At 43.2% G+C, this 18540-nt stretch overlaps 1 protein-coding gene across 1 annotated transcript in view; it reads left to right on the top strand.

Annotated features, from left to right (window-relative positions):
• luzp1 (leucine zipper protein 1) overlaps positions 1-16655 on the top strand; it is a 45863-nt gene extending 29208 nt beyond the window's left edge. Inside the window, exons 3-8 of the mRNA XM_076748302.1 lie at positions 3059-3409; positions 3540-5826; positions 6637-7229; positions 7369-7548; positions 14439-14722; positions 15468-16655. Coding sequence (XP_076604417.1) covers positions 3278-3409; positions 3540-5826; positions 6637-7229; positions 7369-7548; positions 14439-14681 — 3435 coding nt within the window. The 5' untranslated portion in view covers positions 3059-3277 and the 3' untranslated portion in view covers positions 14682-14722; positions 15468-16655. The remainder of the gene's footprint in view (positions 1-3058; positions 3410-3539; positions 5827-6636; positions 7230-7368; positions 7549-14438; positions 14723-15467) is intronic.
• The last annotated feature ends 1885 nt before the right edge of the window (positions 16656-18540 follow it).

The raw sequence follows: 18540 nt of genomic DNA, 5'->3' as shown, positions 1-18540 counted from the left end.
GAGCCCAGTGGCCTGGTTAAGAGCAGACAAGGCAGAGCGAGGGACTGGCAGTGCCCTGGATAGTCTGTCATTAGGAACGTGTCTGCATAAAAGGGGTCAGTTTCACTGCCTCACAGCTCCTACCCCTTTCCAAGATCTCCATAATTGTCAACAATGCAGAGAACAGGAGAATGAAACTGTGTGTTGGGTTTGAGTTCAGGACACCCACCATACTTCCATCCCTCCAACTTCCCCACTTTTGTTTTTCTTTCCACAGTCTTGAAAATGAATGATATCTTCCTGACTGATGAGTGTTCAGGTGTGGAAAATCAAAGGAATACAGGAATATGTGGACAATGGTCCTAAATGGAAGAAATTCATGGTCTAAGACTACATAGACGCTATCATTTCTTCAGCACTAATCTCTTGTTTCCCTTTTCCTCTACCGCCTTGCATCTTCTTGTTTCTTCTCTCCTCCTTTCCATCTCACCCACCACCCTTCTAATTCCCTCCTGTCTTGTCCTGAATGTAGCTAATGAGGCTTCAGCCCTGCGATAAGTGAATCAGGTATGTTGATTGGTTTGGCAGAGGCGGACCCTTGCCAGAGTCGCTTTGCACGCACCGCCGCCCCTTAAAAGCGCCCACTTGGCCGTGCTGGTGTGCGTGTCTAAGAGAGATGGAGGGGAGAGATGAGGGAGGGAGGTAGAGAGCTGGCAAAGAAATAAAGGGAGAATGAAAGGAGAGGTAGGCAGCCTGCCAAGACAGGAGTAGCTGGACATAGCGAAAACCATTATTAACCAGGACAAGGCTCAACCAGAGCTCCTCTCAGAGTTGTTGGATTTCAGAAATCACATTGGGGCCCAAAACCCAACCCTGAGATAATCAGAAATATGTTAAAGGAAAAATAATAAAGACTGGGCTTGAAGGATGTTTCATTTTTGAGTGGGTCAGGACAGTAAGACCACCAAATTGAAAAAGTACCGTCTAGTTTTGGTGTCTTTTTCAGTGGTTACATTTTTCCTGAGCCACATAGTGCAGCGTGAAGAGCTGTCAAGAACAATTGAACTGTAGCTATTTATTTCCTTTATTTCAATGAGCGCTCTTTGCTTTTAATGGATATGTGGAAATTGTTTGCAGTATTTTTACTCCACTGGAACAGGATCAGTCAAGACAGGTTTGGATCACTGCAACCACCTCAAGACAACAGAGAAAAAATGGTCTACAACTCACATAACAAGCCACAGCTGGGCAAAGCTAATGCAACACAAAATGAGTTTATTGACAAAGGTGTTTTGGCATTCAAGTGGACAGCTAGGCTAGCAGTTTTCTCTCCAACATTTTCCCCATTTGTCTTTTTCCCTACTCCCTCTTCAGACCATGTACATCGCAGTATTTTCTTGACGTCTCATACTCCACTGAGAAGATTACTAAACCACTAGACCTCATGAAAGCACAGAATAATTAAAACACTACAGCTAAATGCTTTGAGTTCACATTGTGCTTTTTCAAGAAGTAATCGTTGCCATATTTACTTTCAAAGCTTATTGCCTTGGTTTAATGTTCAACAAGACATTTAATGAATTGTGGGAAGAGTGGTTTGGGCTTTTTACACCAAATGAAACGATAGAAAATATATGAAACTATGCTGGAAAGAACCGTAATGGCAAGTTGTACCTTGTTGTGTACCATGTACGCACATAGCTCCCGCAGATAAAAAGACTGAGTAAATTTACTGCATTGGTTGATGTTTTTATAGCAGTAAAAGTAATTTAATGTAAAGGAAAACTACAGCAGTCTTTATGTGTAGTGGTTTGTTGCTTCAGAAAGGGAAACTTTGAACATGGTACTGTAGACAAGGGGAAAGAGGAGGCATGGAGCTGCTAGTCTGGGGGTCGATAAGTGATGATGTGTGCAGATGTTATGTCCTACCCTCAGGTCGATTTTCCCTCCCGGTCGGTGGGGGAAGCTTGGCAGAACGAGGGGGGAAGGGAAGCTATTGGATTTGGAAAGAGAAGGAAAGCCCGCTACCTGAATCATGCATGAGACAGAAGCTTCAGCTGTTCGATTTATGGAGGCCATGTTGACTGCATACTGTGGTGTGCTAATAATCTCTTCTCATCACATATAGCCATGCTTGGGTCCACAGATGGGCATGAATACATTGTATTGGCTGCAGAAATATATGTATGATCCAACCTCTGACATAATTGCACTGAAATAACAAGGCAAATGACAACACAGCTTCAGTATCCTTATTTTGTGGTTATGAGATTTCTTAAATGTCTGATTAGAGCTAATATATTTCTCCCTCGTGACCATGAATGGTGTCATGTTGTGATGGGCCTGTGCTGTAGTAGTTGTCGGCTGTGATGGCTGTGTATGTGTGCAGATGGGGGTATTTGAAGGAGGCCGGTGTTATTTTAGATATGCTGTTGTCAGCAGAAGCGGGCCGGCAAGCATAAATCGATGCTGAATACAACAGCAGGGAGACGACAAAATGTGTGTCTGTGTGCGCATGTGTGTGCAAGCGTGCATGCGTGTGTATGTGTGTGTAAGCCTGTGCAGCCATGTTGAAACCCCCATAGTCCTGGATACATGGAAGCAGTGCCATCTCCTTCAAAGGACAGGCAAGGTGAAATACATGCTGGTACAAGGGCAAAAAGGGAGAGAGGTGTATTTTCTGTATTGTCCACATAATGCACACTTGATTGTCATGATGATGAATGGTACCTTAACCACAGACAGTGTAATGTGGTGGCTTAGAAACCAATTTCTGGTCATATTTGTATTTGCTTTTCAAATGTAACCGGACCTAAGATTTGTTTCTGTTTTGCCAAATCATGTGCTAGTTTGTTTTTATTCTACATGCATTGGTGTTCGGCCTCATGTCATCCTGTCCCATGGTTTGTGCCACAGCTGTCTGATGGATGTGTAAAGTCATACAGTTTGCCCACAGTGCTATGTGTGCCACAATGTGCAATGCTGTTCCTCACTTACTGAACTACCCTTAGAGAATGCAAATGACTGTCATTGAGAAATTATGGATGACTAAGTGTTATTTCCTCTCTCCCTCCTACAGATGACAGATTTGTCTGTTAAACACCACTCTGAGGGATCTTCAAAGTCTTAAAGTGACAGTCACAAAAACACAACAAGACAGACCACAGAGAGAAAAGAGTATTCCCCTAGGACCTAAGGGACTTGATATTGCTACCACACAAATGTGGACCTCCCAAAACGTTGTCATCAAATAATCAACAAAATCAACATAACAGATACAACACAAAGACCTGTAGTCATGTCTGACCATAAAGACATGACACATCGCCACCTGCGGCACAAGCTACAGAGTCTTGGCCGAAGACTGGATGAACTGGAAGAAGCAACAAACAAGCTGCAGAAGTCTGAGGATGAGCTACTTGATCTGCAGGTCAGTACTGGTTGACTTCTGACAGTATGTTTGTGTTTGCATTTTAGAAGCAATGAGTGGAAAGAGGTGGAACCGAAATCCAGTGCATGAATAGATTAATGACTGATTGAAATCTCCCTCTCCTCTGCAGGACAAAATCATCCAGGCAGAAGGCAGCAACTCATCCCTGCTTGCTGATGTGGAAGTCCTGAGGAAACATCTCTTAAAGATCCAGGGTAAGGATGAGGAGGTACGCAAAGCTGAAGATCTCTGCCGCACAGTCAGGGAGAAACTGGAAGAGGAGGAAAGCCTCACAAAGGACCTAAGGGCCGAGATTGAACGCCTGCAGCGGAGGATGGCAGAACTAGAGAAACTGGAAGAAGCTTTTGGGAAAAGCAAGTCTGACTGCAGCCAGCTCTGCCTAAGCCTCAACGAGGAGAAGAACTTGACTAAGAAACTCTCGTCTGAGTTAGAGGCACTCAAAACACGTTTGAAGGAGGTGGAGGGGTCTGAGACAAAGCTGGACAGGGCAGAGCAGGCTTTGGCTATGGAACTGGAGAAACTCAAAGGATTCACCCAGACTTTTATGAATGAGCGTAAGAGGCTACTAGAGAAGCAGAGAGAGGACGAGAAGATAATTTTAAAGCTGACAGAAAAACTGGAGCACCAGAAGAATCGCCTTGGCATGACGGCAGACCCTGGACGTGCAGATTTTATTAGGTCACGAATTGAGGATGAGCTTTCATCCACAGGGCTCCTCACGAGTAAACTGACGGGACGCAAGAAGAGTATTGACTACTTGAAGATGGCTGATGACAACATCGGCCTTGTGAACAAATCTGAGAATGAGAAAAACAGTGGTCTCGAGGGCTCGCAGGAGGAGGACAACAAAGTGAAGGAGCTGTCGCAGGAAGTAGAGAGACTGAAGAACCGTCTTAAACAGCTGGAGATAGTAGAAGAGGATCTAAAGAGCTCAGAGTCCAAAAATGGTGAACTTCATGAGAAGTTTCAAATGGAACGAAACCGGGCTCGCCAATTAAGTGAGCAGGTGGAACAGCTCAGGACACAGCTGTGTGGAAGAGGTGGAATTGGAAGAAATGGAACCAGTAGTGTGGATAAGCATGGCAATGGAAGCACTAACATTTGCTCCAACAACCCCACTAAGGTCCTGGAGAACGGCAAAGCTGAGAATGAGGAGATTATTGTGAAGGGAGGTTTCAGACAAGAGAAGCCCAAATATAGGAGTGCTGCAACTGTCTCAGAACCAAGTTCCCCCAAACACAGGAACAGGGAGCTCTCTCCTCAGCATAAGAGAGAGACCAAGCTGAGGAGCAAAGAGCTGAGCCACTCAGAAGAGAGCTCTCCTAAGTCTGTGAGGAGAGCGCTCAGTCCTGCTCACAAGAGTAGAAGGACACCCAAAACCCCAACAGGTGCAATTTCATCTGATAACGGATTAAGAGACGTAGGACGAGGAACTGAGGAAAAAACAAGAGGAGCCACTGTCTGCTCTGTAAACACATCTTCGAGTGATACTAAAAAAGCATCTGTTCTTAGTCGCTACCCTCCAGCAGCTAATGACCAGAAGCCATTGAGGACAGCCCACAAACAGACTGATGGGGAGACTAAAAAGAGCAGAGTAGAAAAAATTTCTAAATTGTATGTTGGTAGTGATAGCGAATCAAACAATTCTGATGTAGTGCCTGAGAGTTCCAGTAACGTCAACAGTACATCTGCTTTAGAGAAGGACACAGCGTCTGCTTCAGATCAGGAATCAACAGACCAGGTTCAGGAATCCGTTGCTGTATCTGTCACCTCCACCCTGTCCAAAGCCAATGGATCCTACACAGCTTACAGATCCCATGTCACTCCACTGCTGTCCAACGACCAGGGGTCAGAGGGTCATTCATCTGCCTCTGAAACAGAGTCTACTGGTTCAAGGCCCTCTGAACCAGAGCCTGTAACTGAGACAACTACAACTGTAACCAGTAGGACTGCAGCCTCCAGATATCCTAGATACTCCCATGTCCATGACTCGCATTCAGAGGGTTCTTCTACCAGGAGCTCTTTTGATGAGGAGCTCCACAGCAGAACACCATTAGCTGAGGGAGGTCACCAGGGGTCCACACATACTGCATCTGGGATTGAGATCCAGCGAGTGTGCAGCCCACGTGAGGCACTTAGGTCCAAAGCTGTCATCAAGCCAGCGATCGTCGAGATTGACCGGAAGGAAATGATGATTTCAGAACCTTTGTCTACAAATGGCAAACCCAAAATCTCTACCAAACCTATCGTGAGCACCACTAGTAAAATGACCAGTAGTATAACCATCTACCCCAATGACCCAAGCTCTTCCAGAACTAGCAGTCGTAGCAGCAGTGTGTCCAGTGAACCCTTACCGATCAAGGAACGCCACACCTCCACCAGTAACATCCTCATAGGTAAGTTTTCACAAACCAGTTTCATTTCAGTGAATACTGCCATTTTACACATTTTATTCAGTTAGCAAACACAACATGATCTTCAATTTTTCACACAATCAGGAGCTTAACATCATTGTAATGTAATTAGATGTAAACTCAAAATGCAATGCATTCAGTTTGCAAAGCCATTTTCATGGACCAGCTGAATACCACAAAATGCTTTATACATGTTTCAAACAAATTAGAACATGGGCCGTAAAAGACTGGGAACATTGTGGAATGCTCCAAAAACACTTGTCTGGAACATTCCCCAGGTAAACAGATTCATTGGTAACAGGTGATGGTATCATGATTGGGGCATGCTCAAAAGGCTCAGTTGTTCACAAGAAAGGATAGAGTGAGGTTCACTACTTTGTGAACACATGATTGTATAAGGATGTTGCTACATGGGCTCAGAAAAACTGCTGTCAGTAAACACAGTTTGTTTGCAAATGACTATATTCTGTTTTTATTGATGTTCTACACACTCCCAGCTTTTTAGCAAATGGGGTTGTGAAGAGTGGCAGTCGTGCTATGATAGTTGGTCCTATGATAAAATTTGATTTCAATTGGACAAGCAATATTAGCTGCAATGTAAGGCTGAACTGGGCAACAGAGGTGCTTTGAGCTAAATGCTAATGGTAGCATGGTCATGACAATACACTGATGTTTAGCAGGTATAATGTTTACCATGTTCACCAGCTTAGTTTAGGACACTGCATTTCAGTCTTGTCTATCTAGGAAATGTTTTGCTTAGAAAATATTTGATATAATTTTACTTATTTGCAGGCCCCAGCAGTGAGCACCATGGCAGCATCTCCGTCCCATATGAGATCTCCATTCCCAAGAGTGAGATCACCTTACGGTCATGCCAGGACCAGGACTATGGGGTGGACGACCACAATGATTCCTCATCAAGGTCCAAACTCCATAAAACTTCCAGAGTAGAGACCACCACCAGCCACATGTGCTGCCAACGCAGCAACTTCAGCCTCCAGTCCTCGGACACCACCTCTGCAGACTTTAACGACACTGAGTCAGGCTTTGAAAGCAGCAGCAGCAGTAGCACCACCACAGTCACCAGCTGGAGACGCCAAAGACAAAACCAGCACTCCCAAGAAGACAGTTTACCAGACATGAAGAATGTGACTGTAAGAAGCACCTGGAGGGACCGGGGCACTGCGGCTGTGGATGAATCGGGTCAGGGACGAGGAAGTGCAAGGACGATGACTGATGGTGGGTCAGAGGATGAAGCAGAAGCTGCGACAACATGGAGGGCTTACCGGGCAACCACCTTCGATACAGAAGAAATGATAAACAGCGGAACAGGAGCTGGCGGGAATGCTGAGGCCCAGAAGGGAGCCAAGCCGTCCCCTGCAGAGGTGAGATAATGAATATGAGACAAAGTCTTGAGTTGAGAATGAGTACATTCCTGACACAAAAGGAGTACTAAATTGTAGGGACGGCATGAACGTGTTTATAGCCGCATAATGCAACCCTTTGTGTTACTCCCTGTCCCAGGTGTACATGCGTAGGATCAACAGTGTGGTTACTAACACTAGAGAAGTTGAAGAACCAGGGCTTCGCCGAGGCAAATGCTCACAGTCTCCCACCGTGGAGTCAGGAAGCGTGGGAAGGATCATACCCCACGCACCTGTTACCTCTCAATCCTGGGGCCGATCATACACACAACAACCACAGGTAGGACAAACAACTGTCTGCTCTCACAAAAGATGTTCTTTTCAAATAATGCAGGTCTGTAGAAAGTGTTCACATAAAAATCTGGCTGGTGATTATACATGCTTGGACTATTTTTAGTGTTTTGGCAATGTAGAAAGACAGCTACTAACTTAAAGAAAGTGTCAACAGAAGCTAAAAGAAAAAGGTTTTGTCTTCTTACAATAGTCTACTTAAACCATGTCTTTATATCACTTATACATGGTCTTTTTGTGTCCATTAATATGACAAATGTTTCCTAGTGCTGCATTGAGGCATATTTTTATAAGATTTTGTTTATGTTGAATGTCAAATGTATTACCTTTGGGTCATGGGAGACAGCTTCAAACTAAATCACTTACAACTTCTTGGAAAAGAGGTCCTTATGGCTGCTTCTACTGTAAATTTCTCAAACTCTTCTGGCAGAAAACTGAGCCCGAGCTATTACTGCAGAATGTGGCTTCTAAATTACTCTGCATTGCGATACAGGTGAAGGTATTATCACAGCACTCTGCAAATAGTTTTGTCTTGAAGATGAAAGTCCAGAAAGTACAACCGCAGGGCTGAGCTCCTGGTGTGTCCACTTTGCATGAGAGCTCAGCTTGTATTTTTCCCTGACGCCAGGCTCTGCGACTTCAAGCTTAGCACAGCAGTTCTCTAGGCCTCACTCCTGCTTCCCCAGTAAGCACAAAGAGAAAAGGGTGGGACAAAAAAAGAGGGAGGATGGCAATGAAAAAGACCTCAACAGGGGGAAAAGAAGGTTAGGAAACCTCAAGGAGAAGAAAATAGCTTTCTTGTATTTAAATGTGCCACCACATTACAGTCTGTGCCCCTGCCAAGCTGCACTGCTGCTCTACACAAACACTGTAGATAAATGATAAATACTCACCTCCACATAATTTCTTTGTGATCCTCAGACATTCTGTACATGTATCTGTCACAAGAGCTTGTATTTGTGGCTTTAATTTGAAGCTATTATCTGCTTTTAGTGATCTTGAGATATTTTGCTTTTCTTTTCACATCGAGTATGGCTTTCACCAGTGTAAGCACAACCTGACACAATCTCTCCAACAGGAGCTACGTTTTAAATGAGAGAAAGCCGAATTGGGCTCTCTGATTGCATGTATGTGTGCTTGTGCAGTTAATGTAAGATTCTATTCAAGATTGTGTGCATATCTACAGCTTACAGTCCTCACGAAGATGAGGTGAAAACTTCTATTAGGCTACAGTATTTAATTTCTTGTCTATTGGTATATAATATATTGTCAAAATGGCTGTAGCAGTGCTTACAGAGTGGGCTCCATGGCTACAATAACATATCAGTCTGTCAGTTTGACAAACTAGGTTAGACTAGAGGCCTTTTGGGTAAGATCCGTGTTTTCCCCCATAAATACACTGGATGTTGCCAAGGAGACAGACACACACATGTAAAGCGTCTGCTGTCTCATCCATCATCCATGGCCACATTTGCAATCTAGGGCAAAAACTCAAAGTTAACTGGAGTTTAATTGTTTATATCTTGCATTTATACAGCACAAAGAGATCTACCATAGAATATAAATCAAGACTGATCTCTTCATTATTTGTATAATATGCTGTAGTACAACCTTGATTCCAGAGAAGTTGGGACGCTGTAGAAAATGGCAATAAAAACAATGCAATCATTAGCAAACAAACTGTGTCTACTGACAACAGTTTTATGAAGTGTTCCTGAGCCCATGTAGTAACATCCTTTATACAATCATGTGTTTCACAAAGTGGTGAACCTCGCCACCACAGTGTTGTTTTTGTAGCTGTTGTGTTCAAGTCAAGATTTAAGGTGTCGTCTTCTAGAAGTAGTACATTCAAGGTTTGTTGTTCGGGTCAGGACCAGGACCAAGAAGTTATACAGTGCTGTTATCTCTGTAACCAGTTCTCGGCCTCATGGTTTCTCTTCCTCTGAGAACTTTCACTAAGGCGTCACTGGGCGTCAACCATTTTTGGGTACAGACCAATGTGTCAGGAAACTATCAAGTGGGAAAAAGCTTACATTGAATGTCTGCTCAGATTTTTTTTTACAACAATTGCTTGTTCTTTGGTAAGTTCTTAATTTGAATCAAAATAACTTTCTACCTCTACTGGAGTGTGAAGGTTTATACTAATGTTTGGACAAAATCTTGTTCATAACTTCAGTTGCTTTTGGTAAATGAACAAAGCACATGTGCTTTGCATATATTTCTCAACATAAGGTATTAAGAAAAGTATCATACTGGTATCAATACCAAAACTCAGGTGTCATATCCTTTCACACTGTTATACTAAGTTGCAAAGTCTGTGCTGGCTGCTTTTCAAACTGCTTCTCCCTAACATGTTCAAAACTGTTGTTCAGTGTGAGCGTAGTATGACAGTAGTTTGACATAGGCAATAACGTGAACACCATTATGTTCCAGTCACAGCAAAGACAATGAAGGAAATATCTCAAAAGCTTCAGTGGGGAGCTGTAATTGCCTCCAGGGTCCCTCCTTCTCATTAGCCTCAATAGGCTTAATGGAATCTGTCTGACATTGAGCCTCCACACTGATACAGATTGGTAGAAAGAGTATTAGAGGACAGCCACCTTTGTTTTGTCCCTAAATCCTCCCCTCCATTCCTCTCTCTTCCATCCCCCTATTTAATTTGTCATCCAAGCCCTGACATGAACAAAGTGGCTCCAAGTCATGTATTTGAGGAGCTCTGTCAGGGTCAGTGCCCACGTCAGGGCCTTGACCCCAACTCTGCATTTTCAGGATGGATGACTTATTCTCAATTCGGTTCATAATTCTGTTGCTCTCCTCTTTCTGACCGCGTCCCACATCACTCAATCTTTATGTCCTGGTTCCCAAAGAGCCCTGGAAATAAGCAATTCTGTGATGTGGTAAATCAGCAGTGACCTGATGAGCTGTCGTTTTTGTTGTCACTCCTTCAGTTTTTTTTGCATTCTGCTATGGGAATTTCCCAAACCCACTCAGTTGACTCTGCGGTACAGTAAAACCTTGTTCATCCTGATTTTTGATGCATGAACTGGTCGCTCCATTTGGATAGCAATTATGAACAAAAATCGCTGCAGTGCAAAAAAAACATACTTCAATTCATAATTGCGCTTTGAAGCATGCCTTGGAGCCAAGCCGATCATCTTTGGTTTGGATTTTTAGAACATTTCAGTGGTCTGAACAGCGTCCATTCCCAAGAGGTTTGGATACAGGCAGCTGCAGTTAGGACAGTGGGAGGTTGGGATTTAGCTTGTGATTGCACGGTCAGAGGTTGATAGAAGAGGTTTCTATTATTACAGGTTTGTAGATGGAGGCACATGCGTTGATGGAAGAGGAATGTAGCTAACAATCATTGATCTCTCTTTCACTTTCACTTCTTGTATCTTTGGCTAAAGCTCGATCCCTTAAATTTGCAGTCTGCACATAAATAGCAGCTGTTTGTATGTGATGATATGATGTTATTGTTTTAGACATTAACTCCTCCTAAATTCTCTTTGAACATAATAAGATTGGTTGAAAAATGTGCATTTGTGCTAGAGATTAAAATCTCCTGTCTAACTGACTTTAATTTCTTTTCATGACCCTTCACATCAAAGGCTTCCCAGTAATGAGAGGAGAGCACACTGAAAATCAGCTTCCAGACCAGTAAGGGGCTATCGATCAGTATTCATTAAGGAGGAGACAACAAACCCAATTCTTTAAAGTAGCCTGGAGTCACATGGGCAAACTGATAGCTTATTGATTAGCTTTCATTTTAAACCTCATGTATAAATTATTTGGATGTCATTTATTCAAACCTCTATGAGACAGAGAAGGACATCTTTTCATCATGGAAGGTCATGGTCATATCATCATGGTCCCAATCCATAATATAAATGCTGTTTAACCTTGACAGTTGCTTCTGGTTTGTCTAGCTGCATTAGCGGATCAATATTTTGTCAAATTTTAATTTGTCTGATACGATGACCAAATACCTGCAAAAACTAATGGTTTATTGATGATTGATGATTTTGTGCTAATTAGCAAACATTAACATGCTTGTAACACATGTAAGCATTGTCATTGTGATCATGTTAGCATTAGCTGACAATAGCATTCGGCTGATTTAGCTTTAGCTGCGTCAGAGTAGAGACTCATAGCTGACTTACTCCAGTCAAGGCTCAGATTATGGGCATATTGAGCAGAACAGAAAGATCCTAAAGGATTTGGTCCAAACACTTGAAGGTCACTTCTGATAAAACTGAGCCTAACAGGTCAGTGTGAAAAGGGGGAGTGCTTGCTTTCTGTAGCAGTCACTCCACACCTCATAGTACAGAACAGAACGGCATTGTTGTAATTCTTCCACACTGCAGCAGTAGGAAACCTCAGCCTGTACATGAATGAGCCGTGAACTTATGTTTGGCTGAGGACAGCGGGGCCGATATGGCTGATGAGCGAGATACCAAAACATCCTTTGTTGAGTCAAAAACCAGTGGCAGCAAGGTAGAGTGTGGGATCAGAGCTGCTCTACTATTCACCGTTCGCCTGATGTGACCGCACAGAAAAAGCTCTGAAGAATAACAGTCTGTGCAGCAGCTGAAGTTGAACTATGGCATGTTTTTAGTCATCGAGCATCAGACAACAGACTATATGAGTGACCCGTGAAAAGCAATGAAAGAATGACTTTTATAAATCAGAACCAATAAACAGATCATCATCCTGGCAAATGAAAGACAAATTTCACCTTTTCCGAAACATTTCACCTTGAGTGTTAAGAGTATTGTCTTGCTTGAGAGGTGATTTAAGAGCTTGGATTGGCAAGACAACGCCATTCCTTAAAATTGGGCGAGAGACCAAGGGCAGACAGATTTAAAGCAGGGGTATAATTTGTTCTGCAGAAGCTCTGACACGCTACTTGTGTTATTTCTTAAATCTGCTGGCCTTCGTTCTGCATTAGAGAGCTGCGTCTTCTCACGGTGTCTGGCTTTCAAAGTGAGCCCTTGGAAACTATATTGATAATTCTTAAGGAGAGAGACTTTTTTTCTCATAAAAGTCCAGAGTTCATGAGCTGAATGAAGGATTTGTAGAGATTGTCAACCCATAAAGCCTAAAACACCCGTAAGGAATAGTTTGACATTTTGGAAAACAACCTTATTCTTTCCTGCCGAGAGGTATAGTAGATTGATACCATTCTCGTGTCTGTATGGTAAATATGAAGCTGCAGCTGGTTGGCTTAGCTTAGAATAAAGACTGACCAAGAAATAGTCCAGCCCACAACTTGTGGTTTTTACACTTAAGTTTGGGAGCTTTAGACGTAGACAGATTTTGTTAGCTTTGGACGGAGCCTGGATAGCTTTTCCCCCAAAGTTTCCAGTCTTTATGCTATGCTAAGCTAAGCTAATTGGCTGCTGGCTTCAGCTCCATAGTTACTGTACAGGCATGAGTGGTGTTGATCTTTTCGTCTCATTCTCTGCGAGAAAGCACATAAGTGTATTTCCCAAATGCCCAAACTATTCCTTTAAATATCACAGAGGATGACTATCCTGTTCTTTTGACATATAAAAGTTGGTGTGAGATATAAACCTAACACCACTGCTTTTCTTAGTCGCACCTTTTCTTTTCTTTTTTAATTTTGTCAAACCATCATGCTGTGCTGTCAGACATGATTTAGTGTTTCTGATTATAACAGCCTATGAATGTGGGTTTTCCAAGCTGAAGGCGTTCTGATGTGATCTGCAGGAGCAGGTCTTTGATGGCAGCAGCACTTGCTGTTCCCAGTAGATTTCCTCTGCTGTGGCACATCAACTTAGTTAACAGCATTTATTACAGGCTGACGTTCCTCTTGCCCAAATATTTTCTTAAATTAACTTTCAGCCACATGGGGAAAAAATCTCTCCATTGGCACACACTGAAGTTACTAATTTTCCTTTGACTGAAGCCATACATCTTTTAAAAGCTGTTCAGTTCTGTAGCACGTTACACTTATTGCCACTTTCACATTTTTTCTTTTAACAATTGGTTAATGTTGTGTAATTTTATTAATGTTTGTACAAAGTGTGGAACAATGTAGTATCCTGTTGAGTGGAGGAGGAACACTGGAAGTGCATTACATGGCAGCCTTGTGAAAGCCCCCGGTCTTACAGCAGTGGCTTACCATAGAAGGAGAATATGCCACTCTGCCGTTTCCTCTCCTCGGTGACTGGAGCAGGAAGTGACCACACTGAACACTCCTACTTGGCAGGGTTCGCTGGTGACTGATTTCCTGTCTGTTACCCCTGGAGACCAAGACAGGCAGGCCAGCAGGGCTCCATTAAAGCCAATTAGCGAGAATGCATTCTAAAACTGCATCAGAAGCCAACTCCAACCCACCAAATGTCACTAATTATGGTGCTTTTTTAAAGCCGAAATTACAGGAGCGGGGTGCTGTTTCTGTGTGCTTTAGGAACTGCATCGTCATCTAACTCTCGCCTTCTTAGAGCAGGGTTACTGAGGTTATGAGAGGGGACGTGCCGCTGTAGCCACCACAGACTAGTAACTTGGGGTTTGTTTTCTAGTCAGCCCACCAAATTATAAATCTCTCAGCTTGGGGTATGTTTGGGGTTTTTGGTTGGGGATTTTTCCCCTGGCAGAAGTCCACATGGCAGACTTTCCTTGTCACACACCAGTTAACATAAACAGCATGTATTTAATGCCCACATAATACTGAAGTCCAAACAAAATGCCCAGAGCTCCTATACAACTCCAGAACATGGGATGAATGAACTGAGCTCCATTGTACTGTTTGTGTTTCTAACCATGCCAATGCCAAACCAGTCCATTTACTGAACAAGGACTAGCTGCAGCTCCAGTTCAGGCTCTTTCTGTATCATTTTCTTCTAACTTCTCCAGGCTGCTGATAGCACAGAACCCAGTCCAAACCCGAGCCACAGCCCAGCCTCCTGGAGGAGGCAGATACCCAGCGGCGACTCTCCCCACCTGGGGAGCTCTTATGACCGGGCGTCCAAGACAGCAGGGGCCTCCTCCAGAGGGGACCTGTGGTCCAGTCGTGGTCAAGGGTCGGGGGCCAGAGCCGAGGGGAGGACCGGAGCAGGGAGCAGACTGTGGAGCCATCGTCAAGCTGAACATCATTAAACCCACTGGGTCTGAGCAGGATTTCGACAGCAAAAGGACAGGTGGGAGAGGGCAGGATGCTTTCTTTTTTTTATGTCTGACTCCTCAAACTCATTAATTAAAGAAAATGATTGCTGCAATGATTTCACATCTCATACGGAGTTTCAAATCAAACTTGAGGTGTTAAGCTGACCTGACACTGACACACTGAACAGCTCTTGGTTTAGTACTTCCATCATGGTGGCAGCAGTGTAGTGGTTTAATACATAGAGTGACCCCCAGTGGGAGGCCCCAGGCTCACTGCATGTAGCAGTTTGGATCCACCCTGCTGAACTGTACTGTAGCTCAAGAAATCCTTTGTTGTCTGTAATATCCAAATATTTTCCTGATTCCTCTGCGGTTTCCTGGAAAGAACCATGCATTGTAGCACTAATTAGGTGAAAATTTGAATTTTCTTGAAAGGAAAGCTCTATTTAAACCTGAGTAAACATTCAGTAAATATAAATGTATTCTCTAAAAGGTTATTCTTCATACATGTTGACTTGTATACCAACAAATTTCACACTGAAAGACCAAAAGAGTTTTGCTGGTAATTGATTGAATTTAATTGATAATTTTAATTGGCAATGTACCAATTCAAAATCTATTTTCCATATAATTAGTGCCAAATTACCTTGTTCTTTCTGGCAAAATTTTGAGGAAGTTATTTGGAAATTACAGAGCAATCATGTTTCTAAAGAAGACGAATAATTGTGTTAAAATATGACGGATTAAGTGAGACCTTTCTCTTCATTCTTTTCTTGACAGCACTCCATTAATCTCTCAGTGACACGAGGAGGGCCAAACATCAGTCTCCCATCAACTAGTGGCTACAGCATTACCACCATCTCCAAAAGTCAACATCTCCAGCTTTTATAACACGCAAAGAAAAGAAAAATAGCCGTCGCAGTCGTATAGAACAACAAACCACAGACATCCTTACTCTGACCCTGAGTGTGCGCCGAGACGTGAACGGCTCTTCCTATCCGGAACTTTCTCTGTCCCAAAAGAGGAATAAATGGAAAGACGGTGCCTGCATGGTGTTTTGGAGGTCGCCTCACCAGCCCATGTATCCTCTCCTGCTTCTTGTGTTGGATGTATTATAGTGTAATCCCAAAACTTGACAAGGGAGAGGCCGGCATGCTGGAGACGGCTGGAGACTTTCCAGCGTGCCAGAGAGGGTTTAAAGAGAGTTAGAGGAAGAAGGACTCAAGTGTTGAGAATGCCTTTCTCAGAGGACCATTACAGTGACCTCAATGGAGCCAGATATGTCCCCTGCACAGACTTTTAGCCGCTCTTCATCACTGAAAAAACAACCCGATCTTCAGTACAATGGTTAGGACACCTTTTCATCTCACAGGGCTGGATCGTCATGCAGAATTCTTCACAAACTAAAGGGTCTTCACCTTAAATGTGACCAAAAACAGGAAGCGAATTACCAACTTGTACCATGATATTCACTCCTTTTTACCGAGCTCACATTTGCTTTGACGGCCGTATGTGCTTTTTTTCTTAGTTTCCTCACACATATGTACGTAAAACCATACAAACACATGAGCAAACAGCAGGAAAACACATGCACATGTTAAACCTTTGGTTTATTTTCAACTCGCGTCTCCACTCTCCGGCATGCAGCCTCTGACTCGGTTTAATTTGGAGATGTTGAGCAAACATTTGCATGTTTCTAAGTAATAACCGAGGAGCACTTGAAAGATTGTGACTCAGCATGCGCTCTGCTGAAAGGATTCCTGGTTTGCTGCATTTCAGGAGCACACACGCACACACATTATTTCTAACAGGCCGGGACCTTATTTATGCTTTTTGTCATTTTCACCACCTATTTTTATTCTTTGTTAATTCGCTTCCTGTTCTGCATTATCCTCTCCCTCTCTGCTCAGCCATATCAAGACAAATAAAATCATAGTTTGCACGCAATTAAATGCAATACACATGTAGAAAAAAAAAATGAGTAATTGGGGAGACGGGGAGGGGGCATTGTTTATAACCTCAAACCATGCTACATTTACCATGGTGCTTTGTCTTACAGCTGTTGCAATTGTCCTCATTCATGTATTTTGAGAGAGCCATAGCAACGTGGAGTTTCTGTTTTACCTGAACATTGGACTTTGGATTACCAGCAGACCTGGCCTGGCAAGGTTGATATATTTTCAGTGCTGTTGTAAATACTGTGTACATGCCAGCCAGTCAAAGGAAGACAGAAGACTTCCAACCACAAGGAACTGACAGTCCAGCTTGTGTGTGTGACTGGGTTCGCAGTGCGAATCGTCCCAGCTTATCTCCATATCTAATTTCTATAGAGGTGTATTATTTTGCTACATCATAAGATATAAACTTGTGGTTGGTATGTTGGAGCAATCCCTCATTGGCCGGGGCCACTTCATCAATGGGGGTGCCATAGAAACTGATTTTAGTACTGTCCAGTAATAAGGTTTTCATGTAGGTGAACGGTGCGTATCTATGACAGAAACCTCACTGACATTGTCAAACTTTTCTGTGATGTTTGAGTTTCACCAGGCTTGTGCTGGATTTAAGATCTGCCGCACAAGAACCAATGCAGTTCGACAGGCAGTGCACTGTAACGTTTAATCCCACAGCAGAATCTATGAATGTTGCTATTGAATGCAGCCCAGAATGACCTTGAATGGCTTGATGCACCGACCCAACATGACTCTGCTGTAATGGATTTCAGTGCTGCGTTGAGTCAGACCCTGCTGGGGATGGCTTGTTTCAGTACATGTCTCAGTTCTCCTGTATCCTACCAGCCGCCCTCTAGCTGTAATATTTATTAGTTTCCATGTATGTACAGGTTCTTTTATTGTGCAGGAGCCCAGTCTGTCGCCGCTTTGTCACTTTACTGTTTATGCAAGCAGGAGATTATATGCAATCAATAAACTGCCCCCTTCATGCAATGTCTGTAACCGTCAGTCATCACGCTGTGCGCACATGCAGAGCGGAGGTGATGACTGGAGTGATAAAAGCTGAAATGTTTGTTTACCGTCAGAATGCACATTTTCACTCATGTTCCATCACCTTTACCCTCTGTTAGAATTAAGTACAGTACGTTCATCTGTGCCTTGAGATACAGTAAGAGAGGCAGATTGGCCCAACACATTCAGACTGGCACCATATTCTTAGACTTGCTGTGCACATAAATGGCATGCAATACTAATTGTGAGGTTCTTTTTTTAACTTCAGATTGTTTTTTTGTTTTTTGTTTTTTTTTTACATTCGAGGGTTGTTGTATAGAACCTTGTAAAAGTATTTTGGTTGAAGCGTAAAAAAAGAGGTTCTCTGAGGGAACTCCTCCCTGAGGGATGACAATGTTCCCAGAGAAAAAGCTACTTTTTTCCAAACCTAACTTCAAAGTATCCTTTTAAAGAATATAGACCGCACCGCCCAAACAGCTACGTCCTTTGGATTTGTCTGTCAGAGTCGCAGGGTGCAGCGCAGGCTCACAGAGGATTGCCATGTGGCCTCTGCATGGCCACTGCTGGCTTTATCATAGAGCGAAAACAGACCAGACATACTGTTCAGAGCTCTTAGTGCACACGCCAAGACTGGAAGATCATATAGCCTTTCTGTGCTTTCTTTGTTGCTGTTTCTAATACCACTCTTCTCATTTACCAAGAGAGAATGCCATCGCTTCCCCAATCTCTCGTCTTTTCAACCGATTCCAATTTTCCTTTTAGTATTTTAGAGGAATCAAACATCCCTCCCTCCCCCTTTCCCCTCTTCCTCTGTTTCTCTGCATCTTTCCTAGATTCTCAATTCCTGAAGGGAAAGCCGAGGTGATATGTGTTGCTGGTTCAGAGGATTGTTT

This window comes from Chaetodon auriga, chromosome 14 (assembly GCF_051107435.1).
Source record: "Chaetodon auriga isolate fChaAug3 chromosome 14, fChaAug3.hap1, whole genome shotgun sequence".
Taxonomy (NCBI): Eukaryota; Metazoa; Chordata; class Actinopteri; order Chaetodontiformes; family Chaetodontidae; genus Chaetodon; species Chaetodon auriga.
The sequence above is the reverse complement of the archived record's forward strand: the minus strand, read 5'-3'. Positions and strand labels throughout refer to the sequence as shown.